The sequence below is a fragment of the Podarcis liolepis genome (genome assembly GCF_965112155.1).
Source record: "Podarcis liolepis genome assembly, chromosome: 4".
Taxonomy (NCBI): Eukaryota; Metazoa; Chordata; class Lepidosauria; order Squamata; family Lacertidae; genus Podarcis; species Podarcis liolepis.
In genome coordinates this window covers 79,281,784-79,307,092 of record NC_139558.1, presented here as the reverse complement: position 1 = coordinate 79,307,092, position 25,309 = coordinate 79,281,784, and the positions used below count along the sequence as shown (strand labels likewise).

Sequence of the window (25,309 nt, the reverse complement as noted above, 5' to 3'; positions counted from 1 at the left end):
AGTCTAAAAAAGATTGTTCTGTCTGCTTTGGAAGATGGTGAATGTTGTTGGTTCAGTGCTGAGGCACTGAATTAAACATGATGCCCTCCCCACCAACAAGACTGTCAGGGAACTGCCATCAGAGGGAAGAGGAGAGGGAAGACGCTCCAGTGATGCAGGGGAGGGAACTAGCAAGGAGAGAGAGAGAGCTTCCACGGGGGAAGGAAATCCAGGGGACACCAGGGAGAAAGGGGAAGCTGAGAGTACGGCGGAGGGGAGGCTCAGAGACTCTTCCAGTGAAATCAGCGGAGAGAGCACAGGTCCTCCGCTTGGCACGCCCACGCTGCGCAGAAGGCTTCCACGCAGAGAATCTAGGAGGAGACTTGGAGTTAAGCAACTTTTATGTTGGAAGAAATTTAGGTCCCGCCCACTGACGGATTCTGCCAGTGACTAAGACAGTCGCGTTTCAAGGGCTGTCAAACCAGGGAAAGTTTTAGCTATACGACTAGCTTGGAGCAGTTTGCAGTTTACGCACAAGCAACCCCAATTCCCATTACAAAGACTATCCCTACAATTCAAGAAAAGTGGAGCAGTTGTCGCACTGCCCCCAAAACATACCTTCGTACAGTTGTGCATACTGTGGGAATCCAGCAGCTCGCAACCAGTCACAGGCCTCCTTCGCCTCAATTTCTGGGTAAGAAAAAAATGGAAAGTTTTAATACTGAGTTTGATGCCTTTGGTATTTTTAGGCCACAATTAACAGAAACACAGCTCACAACGTAAGCAGTGTGCTTTGAAAAAGAAGGTTCTGTCACAAATGTGACAGGACAAAGCATTTTGATTTTGTATCAAAGTGAATTTTATCGGTATCCTTTCATACTAAATTCAGTTCTGTTTTTAAAAAGTCAGAGCCACTAATTTTGGATTTTAAAAAATAATAATAATTGGCCTTTCATGCCAATAATGTCATAATTTCAGCAACCTGGGGAGAAAACACATTTTGCTCGATAAAACCATGCAATTTCCCTATGATAGACATATAAGACCAGGGCTTTCATGGATTCTTTATTAGGTCACATAATTAAGATTTATTTATCAAACCTAATTTTTTAAAAGTAACTTCCATCAGTCTCCTGTTAGTACATTGAGTTCTCGTTTTGACATCATGATAAATCATCAGACCGCACTTGGACATCATTAAAAATAATAATTCATTGTGATGGGAATGAACTGCAGCAAGCCTTGGGCTCAGGTGCTCTCTTTCCCCTCTTCCAGCTTAGTCAAGAGGAGGGATTCACAAACATTAATTTCATTTTTTAAAACTGCAATGTAATGTTATGTCTGAACCCTAAACCGTGGTTAATCTGAACTACGGTTGGTTGAAACAAACCAACAGCATAATCAATAGTTTGAAGTGGGCTTTTTCAAACAAACCATAGTTACAATTAAACAAGTTTGTCAGGCAAAACAGTAAACTGTGAGAGCTGAGGAAGGAGCTTATGAGTGGCTTGTTGTCCGATTATAGCACCTGAGAGCAGTCTACATGACACTCTTAACTACAATATAGCTCTTAACTGCCACACACCTGAGCACTGAAAGGATGATAGCTCCACCATGATCCAATATTGTTCATTACATATTTGACAAAAACATAAAATGTGCTACATCATCATCATCATGATTATTGCATTTATATTCCACCTTTTAAAATCCAGGCTTACGGAACAAATAAACTGTACAATTCCCAACAGCTGTATCCATAGTGGGTTATATTTTAGGTTCCAATTTTTGTCACGTCTGCAAAACACTCTTGAGTTTAACATTTAACTTTTGTGTGGCTTGCAAGTAGACTTGGGTATACATGAGCAATTTTTGGGTAGTAAGATTTATTAGACTGTAAGCATATGGGTAATGTCATTTCTCTTTTAACTTTTGTGCAGCAGTTGAGGTATAAGGAATAAATAACGATGAAGAGTTGCTGGGAGAGGTAAAAACTCTTGTAAAACTTTATCAACACTTTTTCTTTTTTAACCAAAATATTGTTATGTCTCCTTTCAACCAGTGCAACTAAGTGACTATGCTAGCAGAATGTGTCTGTGCGTGAGAGAAAGAGAGTGCATGGGGCTATTTTAATGCACACAGCTAGGAATCAGTGAATCAATAAAATGTGTGAAAGAGTTTCATCCCTGGACTGATGAAGGATCCACACTGAGTAAAAGATCCTTGAGTGCTGTCACTTGACTGCACAAATAGTTCTATCAGCATGCCATGCATCACATCTTAAGGAGTGTGGAGTCAACCCTGTCTCCTTTGAACTAGTACAATATTGCTCTTGCAAAAGGAGGTAGGAAAGGCTTTTAACAAGGATATGTGATTGAACCGAGTGGCTACTTTTCTTCATAGGGTTTTGTTATTGCTGTCAAAAATGAAAATGAAAATCAGTGCTTGCTTGTTCCAAAGCAGATACAGTGGGGGATATTGTAAGTCAGCGATGAGATTCCATGTCATTGGAACATTTCCATAAGTGTCCCAGAAATGATGCACAGGCATCTCTGAACAACCACATGATAACTTGTAGTGCTGGTTTTTTAAAAAATAAATAAAAAATCACATATAAACACCTCAAAGGTTAAATTGAAATGAGTGCATGTATGTTGTATCATGCACGCTCAATTGAATCCTGGTAATGAGATTTTCAAATACAGAAAGCATTAAAATGATTTCACACCCTACGATGCAATTAGTAAAACAATGATTCGAAGAAATATGACTTCCAAAGTGGCATTTCTGTTTGTTCTTGGACCCTTTACAAAATGTAACAGCACCAGTAGGACTCCAATAAATGCAGCAATTTTCTTAAACCCTCTTTCATTGTGACTCAAGGGCAGCCAGGTCTCCATTGTAGCTGTCACTGGGCAACCATGTACCTATCGGTCCTTTATATAAAGGAGTTTAGAGGATATTCACGCAGTCTTTTGCCTCTTTAAAGGTGATTTGTGAATGGAAAAATAACTGTGTGTGCGCAGAGGAGAAGTGTTACAGCTGTATTAATTCCATTTTACTCAGTTCCTTAGAAGAAGAAGAGAAGAAGAGGAGGAGGAGTTTGGATTTGATATCCTGCTTTATCACTACCCAAAGGAGTCTCAAAGCAGCTAACATTCTCCTTTCCCTTCCTCCCCCACAACAAACACTCTGTGAGGTGAGTGAGGCTGAGAGACTTCAGAGAAGTGTGACCAGCCCAAGGTCACCCAGCAGCTGCATGTGGAGGAGCGGAGACATGAACCCGGTTCCCCAGATTATGAGTCTATCACTCTTAACCACTACACCACACTGAAGAGTACATGTCTGGCAGAGGTAGACACGGTATACCTGCCCTCACCAACTTGGTATCCTCTACAATTTGCTGCACTACAACGCCCATCATCCCTGACCACTCACGCTTCTGGCTGCGGATGATGGGAGCTGAGATCCAAACATCTGGATGGCACCAGACTGGTGAAGCCTGCAGAATACAACCCATTAGCTCCCCTCCTACCTAGGTATCCTTTCAAGCATATACTTCTATGTTAACTCAGTATCTGAACAAACACGAGCCCAGTAACGCATAAATGGTTAACACACTAATAAAGACAAAAATCAGAATGGGCCGGAGAACTCAAGCACTTCAAGGGATGGTAAATCAAATGAAGGCTTCCCAACTGAGAAGAGCTACCATTCTAATCAACACTACAATCATTTCTCTTAAAAGCATCCTTAAGCTTAAATTGGTTCCCTTGGATACATCCTGATTATGCAGATTTCCCAGCTAAGACTACAGTATTGAGACTGCACATTTATGAGCCACAACATAAAAAGCAAATGTGCATATTCCTGTCTTGGGAACAGTAATGGGTCCCATCCCCCCCCCCCCCCCCGAAAAAATATGATGCAATAAAACATTTGCAAAAGCAGCAGGATAACATAAGGAGTCTCTTTTTCCTACATTTGTTTTATGTAGACTTTAGTTACAGCATCTGCTCTGGAAAATCCCAGTTCCAGGAAGCTTCAGATGATAAGCCTTTGGCAATGGGGCCTGGTGTCCAATGGAACCAATAGGAAGACAGGGAGATCAACAGGAGGTGGAGACAAAGCGAATGACAGGCAGGGACACCCCAATTGTTGGGCAATAGGATGTTAGGCCTATTGGGACGCAGGTGGCGCTGTGAGTTAAACCATAGAGCCTAGGACTTGCCGATCAGAAGGTTGGCGGTTCGAATCCCCGTGACAGGGTGAGCTCCCGTTGTTCGGTCCCTGCTCCTGCCAACCCAGCCGTTCGAAAACACGTCAAAGTGCAAGTAGATAAATAGGTACCACTCCAGCAGGAAGGTAAACGGCGATTCCGTCTGCTGCTCTGGTTCGCCAGAAGTGGCTTAGTCATGCTAGCCACATGAGCTGTACGCCGGCTCCAATAAAGCAAGATGAGCGCAGCAACCCCAGAGTCGGCCACGACTGGACGTAATGGTCAGGAGTCACTTTACCTTTACCTAGGATGTTAGGCAGTTGGGGACTGGCAAAGGGCAGACTGAAGTTGGTGGGGCACTGCCCCATTTGTCCTACTGGACCAGCTTCCTTTGGCCTTGGGAAGGCTGTGCATTATTTTTAAGGTTTGTACAGCACCAAGCAATTTTAGGCACTTTATGTTATTACTTTTTTTGTAAGATCCAAAACAGGATAGGCAACATTTTGCATTGATTTAGGTCTGGTTCGCAAAAATGTCTGCAAGCTACCAAGTTCCAAACAGCTACTACACAGATAAAAGAAATGTACTTAGTGATACATTGCTACTAAGTTTGGCTTCCTTGGCCTTCATGTTTCCTATTTTAGTGCTTCCTATTTTTCAATTCCTCCCATAAGAGCTCAGAATGCTTCCTAAATTATGTGATCAAGTTTATTGGAAACAAGAGGGGTCTTGATGACACAGTGTTGACTTTGTACAGAGGCTCGGCATTATACATTATTAAAGTTTTAATCATTCCTATCCCTTGTGGCTATTAAATCGGCAGAATAAATCACCAGAGTCTCAGTTTAACTAGATATGAGAAATAACTCTTCCGTCTGTATTGTGTGCTGAGGAATGCATATTCCACTTGTTCTTTCATGGCAAGATCATCTACAACAGCAGCAGGGAGGGAGGGCTGGATTCCCTCAAGGGCAATTTCTGGGGGCATAGAAAAGGGATGCGCAGTGTGACCTTTGGACAAGATATTCCAAGCTACATTCTGGCCAAGCAAAACCCAGAGACTTTTATATCCACACCTCCCTCTATCTTCAACCAGGTAAGCAAAAGGCGCTTTCAAAATTCAAGGACACCTCCTTAGGCAAAAACACTTGAGGACACAGAACAGGGCTGGCTGGGGGTATGGCCTGAGGGGAGAGGTGTCTGGATACAGGAGGGATATGGTGGGCTAAGGAGAACCCCAAGGCCTGGAGGGGCACATTTGGTCCCTGAGCCTGATGTACCCAACGCTTGAGCTACAAAACAGAGCAAACATTTGGTTGGCCTGCTATAATTTACCAAAGTGCGGTCCTTAGAATGCTTGGGAAAGGTGTCAGCTCCCCATCTTGGCCAATCAGTATTAGCTAAGCTGATACTGTAACTCAGTCCCATGGACTGCAAGAAGATCAAACCTATCCATTCTGAAGGAAATCCGCCCTGAGTGCTCACTGGAAGGACAGATCGTGAAGCTGAGGCTCCAATACTTTGGCCGTTTCATGAGAAGAGAAGACTCCCTGGAAAAGACCCTGATGTTGGGAAAGATTGAGGGCACAAGGAAAAGGGGGCGACAGAGGACGAGATGGTTGGACAGTGTTCTTGAAGCTACCAGCATGAGTTTGACCAAACTGCGGGAGGCAGTGGAAGACAGGAGTGCCTGGCGTGCTCTGGTCCATGGGGTCACGAAGAGTTGGACACGACTAAACAACAACAATTGGTCAAGAAAGAGCCTAGGAACCTTAACCTTGGATAAAAACTCCACAACAAATGGCCAGGCTTTAACTGGAGAGACTCATATCTTCCTGAAACCCTCCCAGTGACTGCTCCTTTATATGGTACAATGTTTGCCCTTGTAATCCACTAATATAAAGCCGATTCAGTCAACTTTATAACTTAGCTATGTCCATTCATTTCCATGGGTCTACTCTTGAGTAAATCTTAGTTGAAGACCACCCCTATTCTGGAAACCAGCATAACAGCTATCTGATTTGTTTTAAAGAGAGAACCCAAATCAGGATCTGTTCATTTCTGAAAATATTAGTGCTAACTCGGCTAAATGTTTTTCTCTCTGACTATAACACACCATGATTTCAATAGGAGCTTTAGTTATTACCGCTGTATTTATGTTAACAGTGTTAACATTTCAAAAGGGGCAAGTACTATTAGCGAGGGTGGGGAATCTTTTCTTAAAAAGCCATGGTAACATAATGAATTCACATTGACTTTGAATGCTTTACACTTTTAGAAGCAGAACCACATCAAACATTTGCAGTTAGCTTTTTTGGGTGGGGGGTTACAACTTGCATTTGCAGAATTTGTAATGCTAATAGTCACCTCATCATTAGGAGGTTAGCACATAAGGCAGCAGTAATGTTCAGATTAGGCATGGAGGCAGCTACAGTACCAAACCTATAATACGGAATTTAATGCATGTCTTCCTTCATATGCTAATTAAGGGAGAAATACATTAAATTCCACTTTTATCAGTCTGGTGGTGCTGACCTTAAAGCAGCTATTCTTGGACAAAGGAAATGCAGACTGAGAGTCCAAAATGCTAAATTACAACTTAAATCTTCAAGTTCAATCTTATTGCCTGTTCCCTCAGGGAATACTTTTAATATATCACTACAGGTGCTAATTAGGTTGCCAATACCAGGATTTTTGTATCATCATCAACATGGAGCTCACAGTGAATGGTCGCTCCACTCCAGCGGCATAGCGTGGGGGTCCCCAGGGGGTGTGTGGCCCTGGGCGCAAAATTCAGAGGGGGCGCAACCAGGCTCCCACACACAGGCACTGACTTCTGTGGAGATCCCTGACCTGGCAAAGGCAGCTGAGCAGCCCAGGCCCAGTGAGAAGCGGGCAAGGGGCAACCCCAGTGCGGCACAGCCCAGTGCTCCTCAGGGGCCCTGCTTTGGGTGCAGTCCTGTCAGCACTTACTACCAGAGTTTGCTGTTAGAGGGAGTAATTAGTTTTGGATTCACTGGCTGACAATCCACTTCTGGGCCTACTTTAAAGTGCTGCCGCGCACCTTTATAGCCCTAAACAAATTGGCCCTGATTTCTTGAAGACACAGCTTTCCCCATACCAACCCTGTTACAGTGGTACCTCAGGTTACAGACGCTTCAGGTTACAGACGCTTCAGGTTACAGACTCTGCTAACCCAGAAATAGTACCTCGGGTTAAAACTTTGCTTCAGAATGAGAAATCGCGTGGTGGCAGCAGGAAGCCCCATTAGCTAAAGTGGTGGACAAACGGAGGACATAGATAATGCCTTCCTGGAACAGATGGCCAAGCATGCAAAAGGAAGGGAGATAGTAGTAATGGGGGACTTCAATTACCTGGATATTTGTTGGATGTCAAACTCAGCCAAGAGCATAAGGTCAAACAGATTCCTCACTGGCCTTGCAGACAACTTCATTGTCCAGAAAGTGGGAGAAGCAACAAGAGGAACAGCCATTTTAGATCTGGTCCTAACCAATGTTGATGACCTGGTTAGTGGGGTAGAAGTGGAAGGATCATTAGGCGCGAGTGATCATGCTCTTCTGAAGTTTACTATACAGCGGAAAGGAGCAGCTAAGCATACTAGGACTCAATTTCTTGACTTTAAGAAAGCCGACTTCATAAAACTTAGGGAAGTGCTGGGTGAGATCCCATGGACAGTAATACTAAAAGGAAAGGGAGTTCATGATGGCTGGGAGTTTGTTAAGAGGGAGATAGTAAAAGCACAACTTCAGGCAATACCAATGAGACGGAAACATGGAAGGTGCCTAAAGAAGCCAGGGTGGCTATCTAAAGAACTTTTAACTGAGTTAAGATTAAAAAAGGATGTGTACAAAGAATGGAAAAAGGGGGAAACCACCAAAGAGGAATTCAAACAAATAGCCAGTACGTGTAGACACAAAGTCAGAAAAGCTAAAGCACCGAATGAACTCAGGCTTGCTAGAGAGGTTAAAAGCAACAAAAAAGGCTTTTATGGGTATGTTCGTAGCAAAAGGAAGAACAAAGAAACAGGGGGGGTCACTCAGAGGAGAAGATGGTGAAATGCAAACAGGGGACACAGAAAGGGCTGAACTCCTCAATGCCTTCTTTGCCTCAGTCTTCTCCGATAAAGAAAACAATGCCCGACCTGAAGAATTTGGAGCAAATGATTCAGCAGAGGAAACACAGCCCAGAATAACTAAGGAGATAGTACAAGAATACTTGGCTAGTCTAGATGTATTCAAGTCTCCAGGGCCAGATGAACTGCATCCAAGAGTATTAAAAGAACTGGCAGATGTGATCTCAGAACCACTGGCAGTCATCTTTGAGAATTCCTGGAGAACAGGCGAAGTCCCGGCAGACTGGAGGAGGGCAAATGTTGTCCCTTTTTTCAAAAAGGGGAAAAAAGAGGACCCAAATAATTACCGCCCAGTCAGTCTGACATCAATACCAGGGAAGATTCTGGAGCAGATCATTAAGCAAACAGTCTGTGAGCACCTAGAAAGGAATGCTGTGATCACCAATAGCCAGCATGGATTTCTGAAAGTCATGTCAGACTAACCTGATCTCGTTTTTTGACAGAATTACAAGCCTGGTAGATGAAGGGAACACAGTGGATGTAGCCTACCTTGATTTCAGCAAGGCATTTGACAAGGTGCCCCATGATATTCTTGTAAAGAAGCTGGTAAAATGCGGTCTTGACTATGCTACCACTCAGTGGATTTGTAACTGGCTGACTGACCGAACCCAAAGGGTGCTCATCAATGGTTCCTCTTCATCCTGGAGAAGAGTGACTAGTAGGGTGCCACAGGGTTCTGTCTTGGGCCCGGTCTTATTCAACATCTTTATCAACGACTTGGATGATGGACTCAAGGGCATCCTGATCAAATTTGCAGATGACACCAAACTGGGAGGGGTGGCTAACACCCCAGAGGACAGGATCACACTTCAAAATGACCTTGACAGATTAGAGAACTGGGCAAAAACAAACAAGATGAATTTTGACAAGGAGAAATGTAAAGTATTGCACTTGGGCAAAAAAAATAAATGAGAGGCACAAATACAAGATGGGTGACACCTGGCTTGAGAGCAGTACATGTGAAAAGGATCTAGGAGTCTTGGTTGACCACAAACTTGACATGAGCCAACAGTGTGACGCGGCAGCTAAAAAAGCCAATGCAATTCTGGGCTGCATCAATAGGAGTATAGCATCTAGATCAAGGGAAGTAATAGTGCCACTGTATTCTGCTCTGGTCAGACCTCACCTGGAGTACTGTGTCCAGTTCTGGGCACCACAGTTCAAGAAGGACACTGACAAACTGGAACGTGTCCAGAGGAGGGCAACCAAAATGGTCAAAGGCCTGGAAACGATGCCTTATGAGGAACGGCTAAGGGAGCTGGGCATGTTTAGCCTGGAGAAGAGGAGGTTAAGGGGTGATATGATAGCCATGTTCAAATATATAAAAGCATGTCACATAGAGGAGGGAGAAAGGTTGTTTTCTGCTGCTCCAGAGAAGCGGACACGGAGCAATGGATCCAAACTACAAGAAAGAAGATTCCACCTAAACATTAGGAAGAACTTCCTGACAGTAAGAGCTGTTCGACAGTGGAATTTGCTGCCAAGGAGTGTGGTGGAGTCTCCTTCTTTGGAGGTCTTTAAGCAGAGGCTTGACAACCATATGTCAGGAGTGCTCTGATGGTGTTTCCTGCTTGGCAAGGGGGTTGGATTCGATGGCCCTTGTGGTCTCTTCCAACTCTATGATTCTATGATTCTATGGTACCTCAGGTTAGGAACAGTTTCAGGTTAAGAACGGACCTTCGGAATGAATTAAGTTCTTAACCCGAGATACCACTGTAATATGTTAAGATAATATGCTCATGCCCCCTTTTTTGGCATAAGAAAATGCTATTTCCCAAAGAAGGGGAAAAAATAGGATTGCACAAAACGAACTAACCAACCAAACATGCTAAAAAACCCCGGTCATGTGGACCTTTTCAAAATAAGTATTGGGAAAGGAACATAATGACTCCAGTGAATCTGTCCAGAACTATGGGGCCATGAAATAGAATATGGCTGGCAGAACACGCTGAAGATGTGAGGAATTCTGTCTGCAGCCAAGTGTGTATCTAAGGATTAATGAGCAACTTGGAGGAGCTGACAGCCTGAGGTACAGCCTCAGGCCATTAACCATCTACAACAAATGGCTCTTGCGCCCCAGGAAATGATCTGTGGGAAGGTTATTAAATCTATTATAAGAGGAGTAGAGGAAGTGGACATGGGAGAATGTATAGGCAAACTGCATGGCGGTTTCTACTGGTAAGTACAAGGAACTTATTTCTAGATTAATGCGGTCCATATTGTTCAACAGGATTCCTGGAATAATTTCTCAAAACAAGATGTTGAAATTTCTCATACATGGTATCTGAATTTAAGGGTTTGGCATCAATCCAAGAAAAACACATTCCTCTTCTTCAGCGCATTGTTATAATGTACAGCTCCTAAAGTGTATGCATAATATGACCTCAAGTGAATTAAAATTGCCATTGATGGCAATGGAGAGACTCTGTTTCTTATGCTCGGTAGTTTTAACATTGCAAACTTGGGTACATCCAGTTGAAAACAAACATCAAACTACACACCAGTATAGAGACAAAAATGTAGGCACATTTCGGAGTGAAAACATATACTAAGGTCATCTGCTATGGGGATTACTGTATTTTTCAGTGTATAAGACGCTCCCATGTATAAGACGCCCCCTATTTTTTTAAACCCAAAATTAAGAAATTAAGTTGTTTAGCTTTTGGGGGGAGGCCACTTCTGCCAATTGCTCACCTGCCTGCCCGCCACTGCTAATCGCTTGCCACAGCCACTGCCAATCGCACACCTCGCCGCAGCTGCCAATTGTCTGCCCACTTGCCGCCACCAACAGCCCGCCCACCCACTTGCCAAAGCCACCAATTGCCTGCCCACCTCACCACAGCTGCCAATCACCCGTCCAATCATCGCTGCCAATCTCCTGCTTGCTGCTGCTGTTAATCACACGTCCCCCCTCTGCATTCACTATCCGTGTATAAGACGACACCCAATTTTTGCCTAATTTTTTTTAGCAAAAAGCATCGTCTTACACACGGAAAAATATGGCAGCTGACAGTAAGGACAATTTCTCAATGAAGACAAAGGTCTTCATTTATGCATCCCCAACGCGTTAAAAAATTATAGCTACCACTTAAGAAGACCAAAGATACTACTAACCCAGGTGTGGTAATGCACTGAGGTTGACTAATGAAGCAAACCTTAGAAGACCGCATTGCATCTTCAAAGATGAAGTTCTCCCCGATGTCCTTGTCTTCCCAAGAGGACACTGCAGGAGGAGTGGTTGCAGCATCATATGGGTGAACCATATGGCTGGCCAACATGGTGCAATCTGATATGGACTACAATTCCATCAACCCTTCTTACCATGGTCATATTGGTTATGATGTTCAACAACATCTGGAGGGCACCACATTGACTTCCCTTGATGTAAGACAACACTATGCTTCCAGTTCAGACTCTCCTTCCCAGTCAGTCTCCTCCCCTCATCTGTGGTGGTAGGGGAGGAGTAGTACCTCTGGGGGGCATGTCATGCTCTTTCTGGGGTAGTTTGTCCACCTTTGGTCCCCACCCTTCACCCAGCTCTCATGTGGGGCTCCTGGAAGCTGTTAGCATGCAACAGTGGCCACACCCTGGGAACAGCTTTGACTGGTTGGCTAAACCAGGGGAGGGTAGCCGATGGGTCTCAAACCCTCAGATAGTCGGATGGCGTCTCAAACCCTCAGATAGTCGGATGGCGCCTTGTACGCCTCCTTCTGGCAATTCCTGCAGCCAAGCTAGTGCCAAACATATTACTCTGCTTTTCCCTGGACCATATCAGCAAGGCCCAGAGGAGGTTGTTGTCTCCTGGGCAGCCCAGGTCCTCCATATACACTGCCCAGATTTGCACCCCAGGAAGATCACTTCAGTCCTGCTAACACAGCGGTTTGACTTCACCCCCAGAGGCAAACTCCATTGTCTCTCAAGACAGAAAGATGCCAACAACATACACACACACTTAAGCAAGTAATGGCCAAAACACTGAGCTAAAAATCCGACCAGGCTACAGGCAGATGGAATGCATATTACAGTTGTGACTGCTCTGTTGTGTAGTGTTAACTCGGGTGTGGGGACCTTTGGGCCTCCAGATGTTGCTAAATTGCAGCTTCCATCACCCCGGCCATTGACCATGCTTCCTGAGATTGATGAGAGTGGTTTTTCAGCAATACTTAGAGGGCCAAAGGTTCCCCACAACTGGTCTAATTGATAACCTGGGGCGGATCTACACGCAGGAAAAAACCACTATAAATAAGTCGGAAATTAAATCATTATAACAAAAGGGAAAAAAACGCTATGGAAAACCGCATAGAATTTTTTTTTACTCTCTGGCACCATCTGGTGCTGCATGTTTATAACACATTCAAAAAACTGTTTCCTCACTAATGTAGCTGAGTCCTGCATATAATGCAGTGTATGCAATAAGTTACACACTTCATTAGGGACTTGTGAGAGACCTGAAGCCAACATGGATTTTAACCAGCGGTCTGTATTTGTGCCTTCAGCTGCAAGGTACATGGCATTTCAAAGTGCAAGCCTATGCATGTCTACTTGGAAGTAAGTCCCAGTGAGTTCGGCGGGGCTTACTCTCAGGTACAGGGACATAGGACTGCAGTCTTACTGCCTACTTTTCAAACGTCCTCTATTGGGGCTTCAAACACATGAAGGCAAAAACGCCAGCTTTCCTTGCTGCCAAAGTTAAATGAAGATGAAAGCTAGTGGCAAAAGGAGGCTGATATAAGTCAGATTAACCATGGACTAAAAAAGAGATCTGGCTGTGTGAATGAGCAAATGACAGCTTTGCTGCCTGTTGAAATTGCCACTTGGTCAGAGCTGTGAATTGGTATTAAATTGGGTACTTCCATCTTGAAGCTGGGAAGCCAGTAAACCTACTTCTATTTGTGTTTGGCACAAAATTTGTTTTTAAATACCGCTTTTGCCTACATCACAAGGAAATAACTGCTGCTAGAATGAAGGTGTATACTTTTTCCAAGGCATGTACCTTCTGATTTCTTTTTCTGTGGGTTTGATAAAGTTATCTTCTCTCCCCTCCCATGAATCCACCACCAATTCTATAAAAATCTGCTTAACAACCACTGTATTTACTACCCCTATGGAAATTGCTGCACTTTGTATGACTAGCATTCCCTGTAGCACTGCTTGCTTACTTGCTGGAGGGTAACATTTTCTGCAGAGTTAGGATTTGCTAAGCCTCACCATATGCAATTGACAGGAATATGCAACCTACTGCGAGATGTAATATAAACATCACAGAGTAGTTCTAGAGTAGAAATGATACAATAAGTACACCTACCGTATATAAGAACACTGGACAGACAAGGCTGCTTAAAAAATATCTATCCTGCTTAAATGACTCAGAGTTGCCTTGGTTGAATTACAGATGGGGGTCTGACTGCCACCTTTGCTTACAGCCCCTGGAGCTACTGTTTTTATCAGGCTGCTGTCATGTCTTAAGTCAGAGGCTGAAGATCCAGTTCAGGGGTCTGAATCTTCTGTTGGACAGCAGTAGTCCACTGAGGCTGACAGTCAGCAGGGCCTGTATGGCCTCCCCAGTACCTCCCTGGTTCAGGAAGCAGACCAAGGAGGAGGCTATGGAATAGCTCAGTCGGTACAGGATGAGACTTACTCTCAATCATCTGGTTGGCCACTGTGAGAACAGTATGTGGGGTTACATGGACCATTGGCCAGTATACCTGAAGGAGTGTCTTTACCCCCATTGTTCAGCCTAGACACTGAGGTCCAGTGCTGAGGGCCTTCTGGCGGTTCCCTCACTGCGAGAAGCAAAGCTACAAGGAACCAGGCATAGGGCCTTCTCAGTAGTGGCGCCCACCCTGTGGAACACCCTCCCATCAGGTCAAGGAAATAAGCAACTATCTGACTTTTAGAAGACATCTGAAGTTGGCCCTGTTTAGGGAAGTTTTTAATGTGTGACATTTTAATATATTTTTAATCTTTGTTGGAAGTGGGTGGGGTACAAATAATAAATTACTGTAATTATAATAATAATAATAATTATTCGCCTGATCTAGCAGGCTCTACTTATACTCTTAGTCTGGTGGGGAGGGGGAGGTTTAACAAGGCCCAATCTGGTCCCAAACTGTATTAGAACAAATTGCTCATTTGGAGCTATGTATTGTCCTGCAACTCCTGGCCCTCCTTGCTGCTGGGGGTGGGCGGTCTTGTGGATTCCACTGAAGTCTCCCTACCTTTCTCTGCACAGTCTAGGTGCTTCGACACAGATAACTGAACAGAGAAGGGAGCAACAACACAGACCAGTCTAAAAACACAAGGCAGAGGTGGTCCTCTTAGGCATGAAATACTGCCCTCCCCTCCATAAGTTACTGAAACTAATACTGCTGCCCGTTTATCTGCTAATTATTAAGCCCCTTGAGTAACTTTTCTTTAGAGAACTTCAGAAGGTTGTTGGAATGAAGCTTCCTTTAAAGGCCAGGAAGGTGTCTGAATTGAAGTTTGCTTCAATAAATCCCAGAAAGGACTTGCCTTAAATGAAAGGGAAGGGCAATGTTGTGCATATCTTCCTTGCTAGGAAACCAGTTGTTGATTTGTTTTCATCAGAATTGTGTGCCGCATGATTTAAATCTACAATCTCTAAGTTAGCATGATAAACAAACAGTTCGCTAAAACCACAGGCTCCGTAATGGTGTCTTTGTCTCTACTTGCCATCCCCCTGAGTTGCTTTTTTAGACAACCTTTTCCCACTAATGCCATCCACAAAAACAAAGCACCAAATACCAAACATTCCACATAGGGGATACACAAGTCCAAGCCCAAGGCATACAATGGAATGAATGTGGGTTTTGTCCCCTGACGACAATTCTTGTAATTCAGCTAAATGTTCTTAAGAAAACACTATTATATTTAATTTCCAAGAAATGTCCGCGTGTGTGTATTCTGGGTATTATGTCCCTCTGCGTAAAACAAACTTTCATTTAATATATGCATTTTTAATGACCACTTGCCCACCCTTTCACTCTTCCTGCCTGTGTCCTTCCTGTCTTACTTCCTCTTCCTCTTCCTTGAATTTGCATTTATTTCTCCTCTTCCTCACATTATCCTCACAACAGCTCTACAAGGCAGGTTAGGCTGAGAGACTGAGTGTTGTGTCCGAGTGGAGAGTTGAACCCTGGTCTCCCAAGTCCTAGTCTAGCTCTCTAACCACTACACCACTCTGGTACTCCTTGACATCAATAACGTGGTGCTATCTTGGTACCTGCTCTGAAAAGCTGGGAGAGGCATTCCAGATTGTTGAAAATGCTGTCTGTTCTTTCCCTCTGCCTCTCTCTGCCTTGAAAAAAATGCCTAGGCAGATTGTTCCTTCTTGACTGTTTGCTAGGGGACTACTACTACTCAGATGAAGGGTGCCGTGAATGACTGGTGTCTCGTGGCATAAAACATCTGATGGATTTGCTAATCATTGCATTAGTTCTAAAATTTCAAATGTTTGGAATGTTTCATATTTCTAAGGATTATTCTGACATCATTCAGAATATGCAAAGAGAGCGGCCCGAACTCGTCTGCATGGATGCCATCCCTCTAACCCAAATCTCGGATGTGATGAATGAGTCAGGAATTCTGCAGGTTAAAAAGTACATTATTGTGTTAAATGTATTTAGCTATTTTGCAAAGTGCTTATTGGATTGCACAGGACTTGAGTGGCGTAGCGAAGCAGTTGACTTTGATCTTGCAAACATAGCTCTTGCATTGGTAGATCAAAGCAAATCGTTTCTCTGCCCTTGCCAGCTTTGGATCACATGAATTGTCAACAATATTGTTTGGGAAACCAAATGAAGGTGGAACTGAGAAGAACAAAGGCAACTGGACATTAGAATTCAAAGCAAGAGGAAGGGGTATCAGTCCCCAAATCTAGAGTCTTTCTCACCTGAAGTGGGAGAGTCAGCTGGTCTGTAATCTATACTGAGGAGTGGGCAACCGACAGCCCATCAGACAGCAGGGAGGGGAAAGTGAAAAAGGCATGCATACATTGGGTATACAGTGGTGCCCCGCAAGACGAATGCCTCGCAAGACAAAAAACTTGCTAGACGAAAGGTTTTTTCATTCGCGATTTGCCTCGCAAGACGAATTCCCCTATGGGCTTGCTTCGCAAGACGAAAACGTCTTGCGACTTTGTTAAACCGTTTAAACCGTGCTTCGCAAGAAGAAAAATTCGCTAGACGGCAAAAATTGCGGAACGAATTAATTTCGTCTTGCGGGGCACCACTGTACTAGCTAGGAAAGGTGGGAGAGAGGCAAGATGAGGAGCAACATAAAGGACTTGTGTAAAGCCAAGAAGACATTCAGAAACTCACTTGAAAAAAGATTCACTCTGCATGGCAAGGACTGCATCTACACACCTCCTCAGTGTATGTATAAAATAGCGTGTGAGAGGCCCGCACCCAAAGAATTGGCACAATTCTCACTCTCAGACTAATTCCAGGTCTCATTGCTTTCAGTGGGACTTAAGAGATGACTAACTTTATCTTGACTGGGACCAACAATGATGGGATATGCCTGCATTGTGGAACAGTCCACTTGAAATAACTTGAACACAAGGAGAAGCAGCTTAGGGCTAGACCTATAGGCTTAAGCTTAAAGGCACCAAGCCCGAACAGTTAGTAGGAAGTATACTCACTGAACATAGGGGAACTTGTTTCTGAGAGAACATGCCTAGAATTTTGCAGTGCGGGCAGCTGAAATGAGTGCCACGAAAACATCTTGTGTGCAAGTAATACGTAAGACTGCAGTCTTAGCCTGTGATCTTCAAACACTGAGCAATCTCAAATTACTCTGATATAAATGGTTAATAGGTTTAGCTATAGTGAGGAGGGGACTTGCTCCAGATTTTATAGTCAGACTTACTGAGCTCATCCATATCATTATGAACCCAAAAAAATCTATGGTTCTGTAGGGCAGTGTTGCCAGGAAGCTTAAAGAAGTACAATGAGCGGCTGTTGGCTGAGTCAACTAAAAGGGTGGTGGGGTTGCCAAGATATTTCCACAAAATACTGATCTGGTTTTTTATAGAAATTTGTAAACCATTTAAAAGGTAGTGGACTGACTTCACTATTCTTCATCCAAGAAGCAACTAGGATGAAGGCTATAGAAGGCTATGTTCCAAACAAGTGTTCTCCATACCAGACATAAAAAACTGCTTCCCTTTCCCTTTCCCACAAGAGCTAGTTATAACATTTTATACACACCGGTGTGATTCCCAAGAGAGCCTACTCATGAAAACATCTGTTTGTCAAAATGAATAATTCATGCAATTTGCTTATAGAACTGCATACTGTATACCCAGATTGAGCTAAAGAGATCATCTGTTGTGTTGCTGCCTATCTGGACAATACAATTTCAAGTGTATACATCTTTGAGCATCACTCAGGGGAAGATGGGGATGAGCCACAACTCTGAGAGAGAGAGAGCAGATGCCTGGTATGTAGAAGGTCCAAGTCATAGAGCTGGGGAGAAGATCTCTGCCTGAGAACATCTGACAGCTGCCACCAATCAGAATTAGCAATGTTAGATCAGGAGTAGAGGACCATCAGACCACCAGCTGTTGCTGGACTATGACTCCCTAGCAAACATGGCCCAGGTCCAGGCATGACGGAAGTTGTACCTGAATGTCTGGACTCTGAGGGCCTCCAGACTTCCAGAAAGCTATTCTAGGTCCTTAAGATTCCCTTAAATGAATGACAGCAGCCTATTAAGCCCTTATAGAATAAATCTGGATGTGGAAACTAGCCACTTCATATCATTATACTGAGGTGCTTGGCTATACATACACTATATATTGTTATAAAGAAATTAGAATAAGAAGACAGGGACACACAAAGGGGCAGAGATAGCTGAACTGAGAGTTGAAGTGGGGAGAGACACCTTTAGGGGTGCCAAGCTGCTTCTCTGGGGGGGGGGGTGTCTTCAGCAAAGCAATTGCTGCCTATAAAATGCTTAAGGTATATGTATCCATCTACACTCATGACGTAATACATCCAAATATTGAAAATCACTGTAAGTCTCCGGGCTTCTCTCCTTCAAAAGGAAGTCACACTCAGGTAAGCACTGACACTGAAATTTCTCGCTGCTTGGGGTTAATGAGGAGGATGTAGCAATGTGATCCACTGCGTGTTTTTTCACTACTCGTCAGCTTATTTCAACTACTAAAGATTGCTATATCAACTTTACTTGACATTTCATAGGGTCAACAGGGACGATCTCGTTTATGGAATTAAATTTACAAGTTTGTTGTTTAGTCGTTAAGTTGTGTCCGACTCTTCGTAACCCCATGGGCCAGAGCATGCCAGGCACTCCTGTCTTCCATTGCCTCCCACAGTTTGGTCAAACTCATGCTGGTAGCTTCGAGAACACTGTCCAACCATCTCGCCCTCTGTCGTCCCCTTCTCCTTGTGCCCTCCATCTTTCCCAACATCAGGGTCTTTTCCAGGGAGTCTTCTCTTCTCATGAGGTGGCCAAAGTATTGGAGCCTCAGCTTCATGATCTGTCTTTCCAGTGAGCACTCAGGGCTGATTTCCTTCAGAATGGATAGGTTTGATCTTCTTGCAGTCCATGGGACTCTCAAGAGTCTCCTCCAGCACCATAATTCAAAAGCATCAATTGTTCGGTGATCAGCCTTCTTTATAAGTTAATGTAAAAAATAAAAGTCCAGTGGAAAAAATGTATAGCCCTAAGATACGTAGTGCCAAACTTTATGAGATGTCTTTGCCAGAGTTTTGTCTTTCACACCGGAAATGATTAAATGGAAGATTGCATATGACTAAAAAGTTTACATTGCTGTTACAGCTTACAATATTTTAAAATAACATTCCAGCCTTTGCTTGATAATTGTTCACCTGATAAGAAAGGCTAGAAGGACACGAAGCCTGTGCACTTCTGCTTAGCAACCTAGGATTAAAATAAAATAGTTGTGGGCTAATTCTACTTGAGATAGCTGCAGCTTCTTTTCCAGAGCAGCAGAAATATGTGAAAGGCGAACAAAGTATTATAGTTAGGAGAACCTTCTTGAAGAAACAAACAGATGGGGTTTGTATGTGGTGAGATTCTCTTTCCCGTCTGAAAGCCTCAATGACAACAATCTAGGATGGAGCAAAGCAATGTTCCATTACTCCTCTTTCCCTTGCATTTCTGCCTTGCTAACTTATCTGTGCAAAATGCCCTTTGTTGCTTCTCTTGTTAGTGGCTTTCCCATGAAGTGACTTCCAGTCAAAAATGGAAAATAAATCAATCCGACCTTTTGTCTTGGAAAGGGGGCTCTGAATACAGAAACAGCCCATCTAATTAGCAAACACATATGCATGTACCACACAGAGCCCATTCATTCACCACCCTGCAATCTGATGCCAATGACGTCAAAGTCAAGATTGGAGGAAATAGGTGGTGTACAGCAAATATCAGTTTCAACGTATGACACGGATAGCCAAGTGAGGGGGCTAGGAGAAGGGAACAAATGATTTTGAGGCATGCACAGTATCAAAAGCATGCTGACAGGAAGATAGAGAAATTGGCATTATCAGCCTGCTTTCTTGGGCTTGCAATGTAGCTAGGCTGTCCTTTTTCTCAATTAGGACTGAAGGCGAAAAGCATCAAAACACATCATTTCCTAAGAAATAACAAAGGTAGATAGACCTCAAGATAGTCACAAGATAAGATTTTTGTGGCCAATGTTTGTATGCCACTTCCCAAATCAGAAGTGGGCATGCCCTGCACACAGAGTATAGTGTGTAGTCAGCCTTAGACTCCTCTTGAGTAAAACTAATGTGTCAAAAGCCTAAAGCCCCTGCCAAACCATTAAAAACAACAACACCACACATATAAACTCTAGTAATTTTAAGGACTGCATGTAGCACACGGCCAAACTATCATGGGATTTAGATGTGTGGCAACAACATGATGATGCTTCCTCTTTACTAAATCCTGGCAAAATGAATGGAAATGTCTTGGCGGGCAAAGGACAAGTGCTAAGACACAATGAACACAAACTGCACGAACGCACCATCGTTTCTGTTCCCCACCAATCTTGACAATAAAATCAGCAGCAATTCTAGGGAAACCCTTTAAGTGAAAAAGATGGGAACCCCTATCCTTGGCTCAGCTGAAAAAGAGAAGGGTTTTATGTTTAAGAAGCGATCAGATAGATCTATGTGACTGTCAAAAACTAAACACAAATGTGCCAAAAGCTTTAAAAAAGAAGTGCATCAGGGACACTGGACAGGATGCAACCCACTCGGCTCCTACCATTATTGTTTGATAGTTAAATTGTACCAAGAGGGTGATACGCCCCCTCCACCCCATTCATCCCTGTTCGCAACAACAGGGCACCCTCCCCCCTAAGCAAATGACATCAATCAGCGGGGAGTTCTGTAAAATGCATAAAACAGTCATCTTCCAAACTCTACCAGAAGATAAATGATTCCAGACATTGGACTGCAGCCATTTTCCCACACATGCTACAATGTTTTGTCATCCATATTGGGCCATAACATTGAGAGTGTGTGTGTGTGTGTGTGTGTGTGTGTGTGTTGTTGTTTTTATAAAAAAGGAGAGTTTACAGTTAAAGCTTACACTTCTGGCTGAGAGCAGATAGTGCATGAAACCTACCGCAACAGAAGTGTCATTGCTGTGCAAAACTGTAGCAGGATTGTTTGGTGCCAAATAAAACCAATTTCTAAGGTCTTCCATAAGGTAATTGCAAGCACCTTCTGCTTCTTATTATCACCCTCATCTCAAGCCATTAGAAATTAGGTGGCTGGCACCCACCAAGACCCCTGAATAAATTGGTACACAGTTCTTGCAATTGGCATGTCATAGTTTCACTTATGAAAATATAAAAACAATCACCTTGAAAACCTTGCTGAAATGCAAAATAAAATATTTTAAATAAGTAAAATATAGAAAAGCATGAGGTCTTTTGAAGACTGGATGCACATAAACTTTGAAGATACTTTTGGACTACATACATTTATTCTTTTCAAAACTCACTAGAGACATTCTTCTTAATGGCCATATTATCAATAATCTCAGAAAGGATAGGATTTATTTCGATATACTGTTTGTAGTTTCTTCTTGCTTATCTCAGGATAAATATGGGATAAGCATACAATTTTTCTCAACCCCCCAAAGACAGATTATATGCTCCCCTTTCATTACTTATATACCAGGCGTGCTCCTAATCAGTACTGCCAGTATGACTGATTCTAAAATAAGTCTTTAACACAGAGAAGGTGCCTCTCAAACAAGATCATCAAAACCACTCTACAACACGCACTATGAGCAATTCAAAAGCTTGTTTGCAAATTGTTTTAAATAAGCAACTTCACAATAAACTTGGTCGCATGTCTAACGTATATTTAAAACCTTTAAGGTACAGAGGAAGTACAGAGTAGATAAGCTTGTTTCCCCCCCTTTCCAAACTGAAGAGCACTTCAAATGGCATTAGTTATCGTACTAATAAACACATAATTACTGGAGGATGAAAACTTACTTTGTGTACAAATATCCCAAGGCTCCGCTGTTCCGTTAAACACAATCCCTTCTCGATTTCATTTTCTGCTTATTGAGAAGAACTGTTCGGAATCTGACAGATGGTTTCACTCTGCCACTGAGCATTTCCTCTTGGTTATCTCTGCCAGTTAATATTTCCACGAGGCTGTGTCTGCAGGGCTGTGTGTGCTCTCTACATCATTTCTGGTCTGATCAATGCCCTGCCTGGCTTTAGGTTGGTTTCTAGTCCCGCCTCCTCCTGTTCCTGAAGAAATGAAAACTCACAGCTGGATCTTCTGTAAAACATTGCTCTTACCACTGGCTGCTCAGGGTAAATCATGCAATTATACCATGAAGAGACCTGCACCTCCACTTGCAACTTGGAAAACAATTACTCATCTTAATGAGGTGCACATGAAAGTCAACCGCACAGCCAAATCAATAATACGGAGAACTCATGACAAGAGAGCTGTGACCTTCAAGCCCGAAGAGCTATGTCAATGTAATACAATACTTCCCTATCCTAATGCCAGTGTGAGGCAAAACACACTGCACAGTTTATACTAAGCGGTCCTTTAAAAAATGCATACCACCAGCGGTCTAGGTCACTATGCAAATCACACTCAGCTCTACCTCTCATTTCTGTCTTCTAATCCCGGTGAAGCTGGGGAAGTCCTAAACTGGTTGCATTTTGGCACTGGTTGATGTCATGACGGTGAACAAGCTGAAGCTTAATTCACACAGGATGGGGTTATTATTCTGGTGAATGCAACCTGAATTCCTCTGGGCAGCTGGTTATTAGTTTGGAAATGCTCTTGCGATCTGGCCCTGCAAGGTGGCAGTGGTTGCTAGGAGTGCTTTTTACCCTCTTTGTCTAATATGCCAATGACACCTTTTAAAAATAGAAATCGGTCTTTGTCTCAGTCATTAAGCCACTGCTAGATTCGACACATGTGATGCGTGAGAGTGCCCTTGAAGACGCTCTGGAAACTTCAATTGGTTCAAAACACAGTTGCCAGAGTTCTGACCAGAGCCATTCGATCAGCAATCTTATACAGCTTCCCTGGTTTTCCATATTGTTTTTGGACTTAATTGAAGGTACAGTGATACCTTTGGTTAAGAACTGAATTCGTTCCAGAGGTCCATTCTTAACCTGAGGTACCACTTTAGCTAATGGGGCCTCCCGCTGCTGCCACTGCTGCAAGATTTCTGTTCTCATCCTGAAGCAAAGTTCTTAACCCGAGGTACTATTTCTGGGTTAGCAGAGTCTGTAACCTGAAGCGTCTGTAACCTGAAGCGCTTGTAACCTGAGGTACCACTGTACTGGTTTCGACCTTTAAAGCATCAAATGGTCTAGGACTAAAACATCTTGAGAAATGCTTGGCAACTTTGCTCATCTTTAGAGACACTGCTTCAGTTTCTCCTGCTGTTAAAACATGGTGGATGAGCATTTGAGACATGGCCTTTTCAGCTGTGGTGCCAAAGATCTGGAACAGCCATTCAAGGGAGGTCCACCTGGCTCTAGTGCAGGCATCCCCAACCTGCGGCCCTCCAGATGTTTTGGCCTACAACTCCCATGATCCCTAGCTAACAGGACCAGGGGTCAGGGATGATGGGAATTGTAGTCCAAAACATCTGGAGGGCTGAAGGTTGGGGATGCCTGCTCTAGTGCTACTTGCTTTTAGGGACAGTGAAGATAGTTTATTCCAGTAGGATATTGTAGGATAAAAACTTTAAGCTACCACTCCTATTTAGAGTTTTAAAAGTCAATTTTAGTTTGCTCTGTAGTTTTACAGGGTTTTTTTTTGTATTTTTGGTTTTTTTTTAATTGTAAACTACCCTGAATGTTTGTGGAAAGGTGCTATAGCTGAAAATAAATTATGTTAAATAGTAAGAGTAATTGCTGCTAATTTGAACCCACATTTACTCTGTCTGCCAGCACTTGAGTAAGATCACTTCCTTTGTTACGATCACAGTTGTACAAAGTCTGTAGGAGTCACAGGAAATAGCTGAGTAAGCTATCTCACGATGTTTATTTTCCAAAACTGCTCTGCAAACCATCCTGATGAGCTGCTCATCCATGAAATATGTGGAAGTAGGGACAACACTGATCCATCTAGCCCAGTCTTCCAAGGATCAAGACCTGGCCCCCTAAGACCTGCTATCCAAAATCCTTATCATTGCGGATTCTAGTGCTTAAATTGAGAGGGACTAGAGAGGTCACTTACACATCACCAAAAAAGAAAGGAAGAGGGCAAAGAGAACAAATTTTCATAACATATGCATACACTAGTTGAGGGTTTCCCAGACTTGTGTCTCCAGCTGTTTTTTGGACTACAAATCCCATCATCCCTAGCCAGCAGGACCAGTGGTCAGGGATGATGGGAATGGTAGCCCAAAAACAGCTGGAGACCCAAGTCTGGGAAACCTTGCTCTAGTTTATATGTATAGATGAAACTTTAGAAATAATTACAATAATTTAAATTGAAATGTTATATATACCGTAGATATAGATATTATCATAGTGGGTAAGACTGTGCCCAGGTGACCTTTGTAACTGCTTGATGTCCTCTAGAGGTCTTAACTATTGATGGACACCCTCAAGGCCCTTGCTTCAACTGGAATTTAACCACATGGACTTTCAAATGTGGGACTGTCCTCAAATAGCCTTTCAATAGGGCTGACATGGGTAAAGTAGGGCACATGACTACGATTGGACCTTATACATGCAAGACAGTTTGGTAACCCTGAACTATGATCTCTCCTGTGAAGAATCAGACACAAGCATGTAGCATGTTGGAGGTGTATGCTGCAGTTGTGAGGCACAGCACATGCTTCACATCCAGTCCTGAGTTCAGTCCCTCAAACCTCCAGTTATAAGGTCTCACCAGCACGGCTAGGAAAACGGCAGCACCCTGTAAGGCAGTTCGTATGCCAAACACATATTTTCAGACTTGGACAATTCTCTCTTTACAAACAAGCATGCCCATTTTCTGGATGCCTTCTCACATGTGTTTTAACCGTACGCAATACAGAAGAGTAACATGGAAAACAGCCCTAAGCAATGATGTAAGGTGCAGTCCAGTGTTTTATTCAGCAAGATAACTTGTTGCAGAACAACTTTATTTTAATACAACATTGAACCCGTGACTGGCCTTGTGACAATTATTAACGGGCAACAAGCCAGATACTGAAAAAGCCTGAATTGTGATCCAGGGCAGCCTTCATCAATTTGCTACCCTCCAAGTGCCAAAAGAATCTGTAGTCACCGAACATCAGGAGGACATCAGGTTATTTAAGGCTGGTCCTGGATACATCTTTATGGGCAAATGGAATTATTTTTTTAAGCCAAGCGTATGGACTTAAAATGTGATTCATTGCTGCTAAGTCTGGACTAGGCAGGGATGGGAGTTTCCAGAGAGAGTTTTGCTTGG

The 25,309-nt window shown here is 43.2% G+C and overlaps 1 protein-coding gene across 8 annotated transcripts in view; it reads right to left on the bottom strand.

Annotated features, from left to right (window-relative positions):
* The window catches only part of STARD13 (StAR related lipid transfer domain containing 13), a 242,495-nt gene that overhangs the window by 58,595 nt on the left and 158,591 nt on the right, over window positions 1–25,309 (bottom strand). For 6 of the 8 annotated variants that reach the window (XR_014525070.1, XR_014525071.1, XM_083498861.1 and 3 more), the window contains one exon: window positions 598–669. Coding sequence is in view for 4 of the 8 variants with exons in the window: in XM_083498861.1 (XP_083354987.1) it covers window positions 598–669 (72 nt within the window). In the remaining 4 variants the exon portion in view is untranslated. Of the gene's footprint in view, window positions 1–597; window positions 670–21,876; window positions 22,272–25,309 lie in introns of those variants that run through there. The other 2 variants (XR_014525072.1, XM_083498865.1) reach the window with 2 other exon arrangements.